The sequence below is a fragment of the Pan paniscus genome, chromosome 6 (genome assembly GCF_029289425.2).
Source record: "Pan paniscus chromosome 6, NHGRI_mPanPan1-v2.0_pri, whole genome shotgun sequence".
Classification (NCBI taxonomy): Eukaryota; Metazoa; Chordata; class Mammalia; order Primates; family Hominidae; genus Pan; species Pan paniscus.
Genome location: NC_073255.2, coordinates 171,006,561 through 171,018,781, shown reverse-complemented (window position 1 = coordinate 171,018,781; position 12,221 = coordinate 171,006,561). Strand labels below are relative to the sequence as shown.

Sequence of the window (12,221 nt, the reverse complement as noted above, 5' to 3'; positions counted from 1 at the left end):
AATTTGCCAGGTGCGGTGGCTCACACCTGTAATCCCTTCACTTTGGGAGGCTGAGGAGGGTGGATTGCTTGAGGTCAAGAGTTTGAGACCAGCCTGGACAACATGGTAAAACCCCGTCTCTACTAAAAATGCAAAAATTAGCTGGGCGTGGTGGCGGGCACCTGTAATCCCAGCTATACGGGAGGTTGAGGCAGATGTATTGCTTGAACCTGGGAGGCGGAGGAAGAGGTTGTAGTGAACCAAGATCACGCCACTGCACTCCAGCCTGGGTGACAGAGCGAGACTCTCTCTCAAAAAAAAAATATATATATATATACATATATATATATATATATAAGTTTCTAGAATATATCTATAGAAATTTTATATGTGTAAAAATATGTACACATATATATAGAAATTTTCATATTTTGATAAATTCTCCCATGAACTATTGCTTTAAATTAAATGGTCATTTCTAAGCTAGTTTCTGAAAATGTTTGTTTTACACATACATTTTTAAGTTATAATATTTTGAGTAGTTGGGTTTTTAACCTACGTGTAGATTATAATCAAATTACCTGAGTTTCATATGCCTTTCTAGAAATTTAAATGTGTATTTCAAATTATATATAATTTAACTTTGTTCTCACAATGTCCCCTAAAAAATGAACTTAGTTCAGGCTCATTTTACACCAAATCTTATTAGCTACAATCTTAAGAAATAATTGAGACAATGCTCTCATTAAAACAGTGGAAGATTAGACCTCTTGGATTCTTACCCCTTTTTGCAGCTCTTTGTGATTCACTGTTACAAGGAAAATAGCTTTTACCCAAGAATTTTATCCCCATGAAACAAACTTTTAATTCAGTAACCTTACATTTCAAAAACAAAACTTTGCTGAAAATTACCAACCTGCATTGATTACCTCATCAAAATATCCCGGAAAATTCTGATTAATTTTAATATAAAGGTCCACTCTGGAGACAGCAAATTCAATTTCTGCACGACTGAATAATCCTTTTCTCCGCAAATATCCCTCATATTTTTCCTTGTTCATGGGCACCACCAGGATATAACGAGGCTCAAAATAGGAATATTTCAAACTTCTTACACCCTGTGTATTAAAAGGAAGATAATAAATTGGAAACAGATACATGATTTAGAAATCATTTTGGAGCCATCTGACAACATGGATATAAGAAGTAGTATTATTAATATATTGAAGAATTTATTTCATCTGTATAGTTAGCTACTATTTTTCTATAAATATCTCAAGATTGGATTACATTTCTCTCTTCATCAAGTTTTAAATTGTCATTGGAAATATTACAATTCACTCCACCTGGCTTTCCTTTAATTAATCATTCTAATGAATATGACTGTTAGAAAATTGCTGGATATAAAATAGGTACATTCATAGCAATATTGCAACTTTATTACAGAAAGGTAATTTCAATTCTATATTTCAAAAGGCTTCTGTGGAGCACCAGGAGATAGAGATCTTACCAGGGAGAAAAGGCTCTTCTGTGACTCCTTTGTCATCATCTTGGGACCCTTTCTGCACCTAAATCAGCACCCTGGTTGGGAAGGCCAAGCTCCTCGTAACCTGCAGACCAGGAGATCACAGCGTGGAACTGTGTAAGGAACTGACTGGTCTGTGAGTCTGGAGGGCTTGGTCACAACTGCAGCTCTCCGGCTCCTGTAGACGCTGCACAAATCCTTCAAGTTCTCTGGCTATCAGTTTCCTCACGGGTGAAATGAAAGAGCCATTCCAAATGGACTCTAAAGTCCCTTCCATCTCAATCAGTTTCACTCAATGTTCAAAGTCTTTGTTTTAAAAATTCAGTTGGAAGAAATACAGGCTATTTCCAAAACAATTTCTGAAACAGTCAATGACCAGGGCAGTCTGGAAAAATACTTCAGCTGGGGAGAATCAGGGGAATCAAGCATGGATTATAGACTCAACCTCCTGGAAATGAGGAAGAGTGAACTCCCAGGGAGAAAAACAGTGAAACGGGAGCCATTGCTCAGATAACTGTTGGACTGGAGAAAGATAGACACAAAAGATGGAGAGTTTCTGGACTCACAAATGCATTAATTTTTGTTTCTGCCTTGTCAAATGAAGAAATTTTTTAGAAAAGACCTTTTATTTTTGCTAGTTATTATAGAAACAAAGAAAACCTTCCTTAAAGATACAAAACCAATTAATCACTGAGAAGTAAGATTGGAAATATTCTAAGTCAGGAAAGTTAAAGAGCTGGAAGAAATGTGTAAGCTAGGAAACACTTATACCAACACAAAGAGCCAGAAAGGAATTGCGGTCTCCTACTGTGTGAAGTCACAAAGGAAAAAAGAAAGATTCAGAGTTGACATCGAAGGATTATGTACCCGATTTGCCTAGGTTTTATTTTCTGTATGTTTGGTCTAATTGAATTAGTTTTATAATTGCTTTTTTTTTTAATTCCAAAAGTGTCATACTGCTCAGTTAAAGGATCTTGAAAAAACAATCAACTATTTTTGAAGGTTCCAAGTATGTAATAAAGCTATATTTAAAAAAAAATAAATGAGTGGGAAATTCATAGTTTTACTCTGGATCTTAATTTTGGAGAAGCTTCTATATACTCTAATTATAGATCATTGTTGGGGGAAGACAGGGTATCAGGGTAGAGAGAAAAATCTCCTGACATCTACAGGTCTAAATTGCCAGAAGTATGAAAATATTACACCCAGTGAGCAACTGCAGTTAAATGGCAGCACAGCCCACACATCTCATGCAGAAGGAAGGAACAAAGTTGACCACATGGGGCTGCCATTGTCCTGAGGGGACGGGGAACCAGTTCCACACTCTAAGAATCAGGCTTTATCTACACCCTTTTATGTGAACAGAGGCCATGCTCTAAAAAGAAAAAGGAGCATTTAGTGAGGAAATAACAGAAAATAAAGCTCGAGTAGCAGTTTCACTCACAATATCTGTGCAATTTCTTGTATTGTAACCGAACTCCTGTCACTTAATGTTTCATGTGTCTTGCCCCCCATAGTAATTATAAATGGAATATCTTATCTTGTGCCTGGCAATGTGTTGCCTGTGCATTTTATCCCCCTCCCCAACCTCAAATATGTATATACATTAACGCATGTACCCCAAATATGTACCTCAATTATGTATCAGTAAAAAATTTATATATATATACACACACACACACATACACACACACCACACTCACACAAACTACACACACATTAATTGGTTGAATGAAAACACTTACTTCTATTTCCATATGAATACAGCTTGCCAAACCATCTCTTGCGATACCTTCTACGGTGTCCCTATTTAATCCATACTTGTGATTACCATAACTAAATGTTAGAATGAATTTCCCCTGGAATTCGAGAAGAACAAAGATTTTCATATAACAGCAGCCATCATGGAATTTACATAACTAAAATCATTTGATGTCTTACTCTAAATAATTTCAAAAACCTTACAAATTTTAGCAACTGTATCAGGATGACAATGGGGTAAATGAAACTTAATTTCAAACTGTGACAGAGAAATTTATTCAGAATTCTCAGCTGACAAAAAAAAATAGGTTTTTAGAAATAATTTGCTGACAAAATGTTGAGGAGTGTTAAGGCACTGCAGCATATGGTAAAATAGACTATTTTGTTTACTTACCCACTTCCTGCCAAACCCGCACCAAAACCTTCATTACTGAGAGAACAAAACTAATGGCCTGCCCTTTACCGCCACCATTTCAGCTGTGCCAGCACACCAGGCAACCCAGAAAAGCCTTCCATTTCCAAAAGCCTTGCATTACCAAGATAAGCTATGAATTACAGATAATTCTGGGAGGCCATGAATTACAGGGACATCCTAAAAGCTTTGAAAAAGCAGACCCATCCTGTTTTTCCTCATAAAGATAGCTTTCTACTGAAACTGCCCCAAATGTCATCCAACAGAATTGGTGTCCGCCCTATAGCCATTTGAACTATAAATGATGCCTCTGTCTGTATTCTGGAAGCTCAGTTCTTCCAAAAACGGTATTCCCTTGGGAAAAAAAAAAAGGAGGGGTGGGGCAAGTAAAAAGACGTCTCTTAAAATTGTCTGTGATTTTTTCTTTGGCAATACTATATTCATTAAACCACTAGGTCAAATCTAAACTGGGTAGCTGATGACAACAGAAGGAATAAAAACGTGGATGATCTTGGCAAGTGTGACTTCTCATATACATGATTTTGAAATAAACAATGAAGTGAAAACTTCCAGGGCTGCATTGAATCCCATCAAATGGCGGTGGCAGCATTAAGAACAGCAGCAGTTGGGTCTATTGCTACCCTGTGTCTTGGCCCCAGATGTTCTGGAGATGTGAGGGTACGGGGATGGGCTGTCTGTCAGGGAAGACAGGTCAGAGACCAGAAGGCGTAGGGTGTCTTTTGAGGTTGGGGGATGGGTCTCTGGGCAATGTGTCTGCTGCAGGTGATGAGGAAGATCCACATCCCCCATAATCAAAAGAAGTTTATGTTATATATTCCGAAAGTTAAAAACTCAACAATAAATATCCTTACTATTTTACTCCTTCAATGTCATACTTTGTTATTTGGAACAAATACTGTGACTCCTTTTCTATATATATATATGTCTGGCTCTCCTTTCAGATGGACACTTTATCTTGTTTATTGCATCTGCTGGTTAGTATTATGTGTCAACTTGGAAGATGTTTGGGGTGAGATGAACATTTAAACTGGTGAACTTCAAGGAAGCAGACTGCCACCCATAATATAGGTGGACTTTATCCAATCAGTTGAAGGCCTCAATAGAACAAAAAGATCAGCCTTTGGATTTCATCTGCACCACTGAAACCTCCATTGCAAAATTATGACTGAGACAATGAAAGAGATCTAACCTAACTGACTCCATCTTGCTTCTAACCTCCAAACTGTTCTTGTTCATTCTTGGGCACAGGCTGAACTAACTTTGGGAGGAACTTAGTTTACACTTTAAAACAAAGATGATAACAGCCCTTTCCCAAAACAAACTCCCTTCTTGCCTGGGGACTAGACTGCCTTTGTAGGACTAAAAAATTAGCCACAAGATTAGAAATTATGGTTTAGGAGTCATGCAGCTGGAGGCTACAAGATTCTGACCCTCCCTCAACTGCTCCTAAGATCAGTGCTTGAGATATTTTGTAGACCCTGCACTTGATGGATCAGCTGGCACCACCCAGATCGATAAACTGGCTCATCTGATCTTGTGGCCCCTACCCAGGAACTGACTCAGTACAAGAAGACAGCTTGACTCTCTGTGATTTCATCTCTGACCAATCAGCACTCCCGGCTCACTGGCTTCCCCCCACCCACTAAGTTGTCCTTAAAAACTGTGATCCCCAAATGCTCAGGGTGATTGATTTGAGTAATGATAAAATGTGGTCTCCTGCACAGCTGGCCCTGTGTGAATTATTCTTTCTCTATTGCAATTCTCATCTTGAAAAATCGGCTCTGTCTAGGCAGCGGGCAAGGTGAACCCATTAGGATTTCCTGGCTGCCCGGCTCACACTGCAGATTTGGATTTGCCAGTCCCTATAACCCATGTGTGCCAATTTCTTACACTAAATCTCTTTCTTTTAAGAGATGGAGTCTTGCTGTGTTACACAGGCTGGAGTGCAGTGGGGCAATCATAACTCACTGCAGCCTTGACCTCCTGGGCTCAAGCAATCCTTCTGCCTCAGCCTCCTGAGTTGCTGGGACTACAGGCATGAACCCCTACACCAGGCTAATTTTTTATTTTTTGAAGAGATAGGGTCTCATTTTGTTGCCCAGGCTGGTCTCAAACTCCTAGGTTCAAGCAATCCTCCCACCTCAGCCTCCCAAAGTGCTGGGATTACAGGTGTGAGCCCAACCCTAAATCTCTTGCTATACATATACACATCCTATTGATTCTGTTTCTCTGGAGAACGCTGACTAACACTCTGTGACTCGCTGTTTTCAAAATGTATACTTGAATTCCTTTTCAGATATATACTGTAAGTTTGTTTATTGTTTATGTACAAGGACCTTCTACTGTGGATAATAAAAAAAAACATTTTCTAGAAAGATGTAGAGATGTAGAGTTGGCAGGAATCTTGCATAGTACATAGGTATAAAAGAGACCCCATTACACGTTTGTTAAGAATTGGGATTAAGTGGTTTCCCTCCACCCCATTCTGGCTGGTGATGCTACTTTGGTTTCTTGCTGCATATGGATTTCCTAATAAATAGCAATAGTCATACTCCAGAAACCTCGGGGTCTGTGGTTTTATTTCTACAGGAGAGGGAGAGTTTCTGTGGGGACTGTGTATGTGTCCATAAAAAGGGTTCTCATATCTGTGGGCATGTTAGGGGGATGATTGTTTGTTGTGGGGGAAGTGTCTGATGGGATAGAGGAGGCCCCTGTGTGGGGGAAGGTGTGCAGGTCTATGTGTTGTACATGTCAGAGCAGAAAGGTGTGACTGTCCACAGTAAGGGTGTGCCAAGGCTGTCCGTCAGTGGGCCTGCTGTAATGGAGGATGGCGGGCAGGCTGTCTGGGTGGCTGCTGTGTAGAGGGGGGTTCTGTGAACAGAAGGCTGAGTGTCTGTGGGTGATTGGCAAAGCTGACAATGTGTCATAAGTTTGTCATCTCTAAGTTTGTCTCTCTTCATCAAACAGTCTCAAGCTTACATTAAAGGAAAAGAGATCAGAGGCACAATTCAAGTTCAAGAAAATTACATTATCCTGAAATGTATATATATGTTATCAGAAGCAGTAAAAATAAGTACTTCTCAAACACAGGAGGATTTCTGTAGAGGTAGTAAAATTCTAAGACTAAATATAGCATAGAAGTGTAGTGACTTTTTAGACTAGGAATTGAACCAGACTAGATTACAGATCTGATAAGGTATGAAACACCAGAGAGCAGATGGGGTACTGAGAACAGATGAACTGACGTGAGAAAAAAATGCCTCATACTCTAACAAGATAAATTAACATTAATTTTGGGAATTAGTTGTCTTTCAACTTAAAAAGTCCTAAGAGAATGCTTCTTACTAATATCAAGATAACTTCTCAAATCTCTATTGAGGCTTTTAGAAACATAAAGTCCCAGAGTACTCTTAATCAATTAAACTGAACTGCCAAAATATAGCCCTAGGAGAGAAAATTATAAAGAATTTCCAAGATGTTCTTTTGACAAAGTTAGAGGAAAAATTGCCTAGGGAACATAGGATTTTCTCACTTGTATATCTCCACAAACACAAGAGAAGTCCAGAAAACAGGCACCATGTATAGAGTTGGCCATTCAAAATTAAACTCATAGAAACTGCAAAGCCTATGCTGAAATGTTCCATGATTTTGTACAATGAAGAATAAGCCAGGTCCATTATTTGGGGGGTGGGAACAGAGGAAGGAAGAAGGAAAAAGAAGGGGAAAGAGGAAAGAGGATATGTAGCTATAAGGGAATCACCAGTTGGATGGTAATCTTTCAAAAGCAGAAACACAGATGAGTCCCTCATCTGATAGTTCAGTGGACTTCAGAAAAGAAAAGAAAGTGGTGTAGGATTTACTTGGTGATAGAAACAATGAAGATATAAACAAAAATAAGGGCCACGGAGAAGTAAAAACCAAAGGTTTACAGATTCATTGGTCGTGATGAAAATATGAGCTACTCCTTCAGTTTAACTGAAGTCATGGGCAGATACATATTTACATTAGCATACACTTTCAGCAGATAAAACATGCGAGGATTATGAGGGTTCCCTTTGTATGTGAAGGCCAAGAAGGAACATATAAGTTGTTTTGAAGAAAATGAATTCAAAGACAAGAGTGTTTTGAGTTACTATCAATAACCAGATTGTCAGGGTTTCAGTAAAAAACAAACAAATGCAAAAACCCAAAACTTAAACAAGATTGTTCTGAGTGCCTGTGAAATGGACTAATGCACGGTAATTACCTTGACCTTGTAAAAACATAGTCCTCAAAGAAGTTAGGGATCATCTCCCATCTTCTAGCAAGGGCTGCCATCTGCATTAATGAACTGCTCGGCCTCCAGGACTGAGAACTTCTCAAACAGGAACATGACCATGGTAACATGTCCAGAACAAGCCAACTAAATGGGACACACCATACTGAAATGGTGCTTAGGGTTGTAACAATTAGAAAGCACCACAGATAATACACAGAAAGACTACTCTCTGGACAGAATACCCAAATCCCCAGACATACTTAATTTACAAGATTTGTGTGCCATCGGTTATGTAAGAACTGTTTTTCTTGAGTAAATCTGACTAATAACAGTAGCAGCAACTGATAAGCACAGATCACAAGAATTTTTCATACTGCTTTAGTTCTATTTCCTTAAAATGCTTACTCATTCATTTTTATTGGAAATTTACAATATTTTCCCCAAGACCATAAAATAAAAAAGCATGTGAAGAATGATATATTAAGCACTTTAAGAAAAAAACAACCCAGTAAAAACTCACCTCTCATAACAAGCACAAAATTTAATTCTTCCTTTTTTTATTTATAACTATTTCCTAACATTTTTGCCAGAGAACGTGTATTTCTTGTGCAATAAAAACAAAGGCAAACATTCTTACCATGTTTACCATTTCATCAAAAACATCTTGAGAGATAAAATGATAATCAACTCGATCCCCTTCTCCAAAGTAAGGTGGTCTTGTGGTATGACAGGCCCTGAAATCATAAAACAGATCACCTAGTCTATTTCTAACTTGAAATTCAAAATGGAAAAGGTTTCAATATAAATTATGTTTTAAAAAATGAAGTTAATCCACAAATCATAAATCATAAAGTAATACAGTTGTAAGAATATGTTGGTTTCGAAGTGCTAGATTATATTCAGTTGCTATCATCTATAAGGATTATACAAAATTTGGATTATCCATACCAAATTTTTACTCATTATTACTTACTTACCACCTTCTGAACCACTTCCTCTGCCATCATGTAATAATACTTTAAGAATTAAATCAATACTTATCACTCAACTATTTTCCACCCACCTGCTTTCATGTTTACTCTATGAGCCTTTTCCACAGGCTGTCCTTCTCTACTTCCACCTGGCTGGCCTACTTGTTTCTCAGAACTCAGTTTAAATGTCACCCCTCCAAAAATCCTTCCCTGACCTCTATGGCTGGATTATTCATCTCTTTATATTTCCACAGCCTTAGTGTCTTTGCCAATTGCATTCCAATTGTATGTTCAGGGCCCATCCCCTCCACCACCTGAGGGCAAATCTATCTCATGTGCCCTGTGCTTGTCCATATCAACACTGTGTATAAACCTCCTGTGGCAATCCATGGTGCCAATGCTGAATGGAAGTCTCAGCTCAGCCAAAGAGGCCTTTTCTCTCCACTGTCTGAAATAGCCTCCCCATCCCTCCACACCGCTCAACTACTGTCTCCCCAGAACTGCTTTCTTTTATATATTTATCTGTTTTTTCCCTATCTTTCCCAGCAGAACATATGAGTCCTAAAGGGGAGGACCATGTCTTATTCGCCACTGCATTCCCAATGCTTGGCACATAGTAGGCATTTGATAAATTTTTGTAAAATGAATGAAAAATGAAACAGGAGAAGTGGATAACAGCTGCTAAGAACTCCATTTTATAGATGACTACAAAAATAACTCCTCTAAGGTCACACAGCAGGCCAGTGTTGGTCCTACAACAAGAATATGGTGGTCCCAACCACCAGGACTCTTGAGTTCATATAATTCTGCCTTCCACTGTTAACTGCAGAAATGCAAACTGATTTTTAGATTTTACTGTAGTTTTAAAATAGGAGATGAGAGCCAGGCACAGTAGCTTATTCCTGCAATCCCTGTACTTTGGGAGGCCAAGGCAGGAGGATTGCTTGAGCCCAGGAGTTCAGGACCAGCCTGGGCAACATAGTGAGATCCTGTCTCTACAAAAAAATTTAAAAATTAGCCAGGTGTGGTGGCATGTGCCTGTGGTCTCAGCTACTCAGGAGGTTGAGGTGTGAGGCTCACTTGAGCCCAGGAGTTTGAGGCTGCAGCAAGCCATAATTGCCCCATTGCATTCCAGCCGAGGCAACAGAGCAACACCCTGTTTCAATAAATAAATAATAAAATAAAATAAGAGATGAGACTAGCTAGACACTTGACATGTTATTTCATTTATTTCTTACAAAAACCATAAGCTAGGTATTATTTCTTATTTTTATTTTACAAATAATGAAACTGGAGGCACAGCGATTAAGTAATGTTACTAAGTAGCAATGCCAGGATGACTCAAAAGTCAATTCTTGTTAATATCATACTAATTCAGAGAGTAAAGTTGCAACCTCGAAAGGCTCTTCGTTGCAAAGTCAAAGACAAATAAATGTTTATAATTCATACCACTGCTCCCTTTCCATTATACTTAAGAATTAACTGTACTAATACATTTTAAGGTCTTAACATCATATTTAAATTATATACTCAGGGAAGAGAGTACATTCTAAGAGAAGGCTGTGAAAACACTGTGGCATTTGTTTTGTTGTTTGAATACATTGGCATTTCTTCACATGCCTTAGCAGAGACCTGACACCCTCTGTCTATTGGTGTCCTTGACAGTCAGGGAAGATAAATCAATAGCTTGGCACCCTTGCAGCAAACCCTTAGCATAGCTTTTACACATTATGCTGAACTTACATTTCTCAACAAAGGAATTGAGTGGTAAGAATTTCTTCTGAATATCTCAAAGAAAGACAAAACAAAGGAGCAATTTGAAGCTTCTAGGCAGGTAAATAAAGAGATGGCTCCACTGATGTGCAGAATGCTGATGACAGAACCTGCAGCCACTGCAGACTTCCTATTAAGAAGAACCTAAGATGATCTGTGTTTTTTTTTTAATTCATCATCCAATTTTCACATATAGAAATGTTCACCGTGTTATATGCTGCCCAAATATGAACATCTCAAAAAGAAAATGTTTCATAGTGAAGGCAACATTTCACTAAACTTACATAAGAAAAGTGATACCAAATTCTAGACAAAGAAATTTGCTCGAGCCAGGACTTTCAAAATTCTTCTTTTCCCTTGTCTAAATCTTTCCACATATTCATCATTTACTAATTAATTTGCTAGTAAAATTATGGTTTGTAATGGGAACCATAATCCCTGTGATTTCACTTAACACAGAAAAGGACTAAGTTAGAGATGAACCCCAGACTCCAACTCTGGTCCTAAAAGTCTAAGGGTGCCAATTCATGGCCAGGTGTCACTGAAGCTACTACCAAACCAAGTTCACAGAAAGGAGATGATCAAGAGGAAAAGGAATTGGAAAGCCAGGCTAAATAATGGAATCCCAAAATATCCAGGGAAATGTAACAGGAAGAAAAGATATCTAAGAAGAGCTAGCAGGTGGATGAGGAAGTAGTATTTTTTTTCTGTGTCATTCAGAAGCATGCAGATTTAGAATCTTAATTCTGAACCAGATTGCCTCAGGAAATAATGAACTTGTTATTGCAAACATTTAGGCAGAGGCTTGGCTCTGGGCACATCTGAATTCAAGCACATTACAGCACATCACATTGTTAGTAAGTGAGCTCTATCAATGGGTAGCCACAAAAGCCCAGGTATTCCTAGAGGAGTCTGGGAGGTAAATGAAATTGGTCTGAACACCCAATGCAAATATATGTCAATAGCTTGCTGGACACAATTTAAGTGATCCTCCACACAAAAGATTCCAGCACATACTGTATCTAAGTATCAAACTCCATGAAGCCACTACTCTGCCCACTTTTCAGTAACTACACACCATTTTCTGACTCATGCTATCATCACCCGTCACTACATTCTACCTGGTCTGCTTGTCTCCAGCCTTCCTTCCCTAAGCCCTTTCCCAAATTGCCAACAGGATACGCTTTCTAAAATGCAAATGTGATCACGCCATTCCCCTCCCTGTTTAGAAATCCTTTATGACCGGACCCCTGTCTGTCCTTCCAGTCTTATCTTCTGCCATCTCCCTTGATAGTTCAAGCTGAGCCATATGCTGTCCTCTCTGCCTAGAATACACCCCCAACTCAAGCCCCACTTCCTACTTCTCTTTTATTTCTATCTCAGAGGCTCTTTACCTCCCTCATCATAGCACCCATCAAACTATCTTGTTAGTATTTACCTGTTTAAATCTCATACTACTTTGTAAGCTGCCAGGAGGAGAAGAACCATGCCTGTTCATTTCACAGTTTCATCACCAGCATA

General features: G+C 38.7%; 1 protein-coding gene across 5 annotated transcripts in view; it reads right to left on the bottom strand.

Moving 5' to 3' along the window:
* LRGUK (leucine rich repeats and guanylate kinase domain containing) overlaps positions 1 to 12,221 on the bottom strand; it is a 154,160-nt gene that overhangs the window by 78,319 nt on the left and 63,620 nt on the right. For all 5 annotated transcript variants that reach the window (XM_055115385.2, XM_055115386.2, XM_055115383.2 and 2 more), the window contains exons 12-14: positions 8,594 to 8,690; positions 3,250 to 3,363; positions 896 to 1,097 (exon numbers count right to left, since the gene is read on the bottom strand). In XM_055115385.2, coding sequence (XP_054971360.1) covers positions 896 to 1,097; positions 3,250 to 3,363; positions 8,594 to 8,690 — 413 coding nt within the window. The remainder of the gene's footprint in view (positions 1 to 895; positions 1,098 to 3,249; positions 3,364 to 8,593; positions 8,691 to 12,221) is intronic.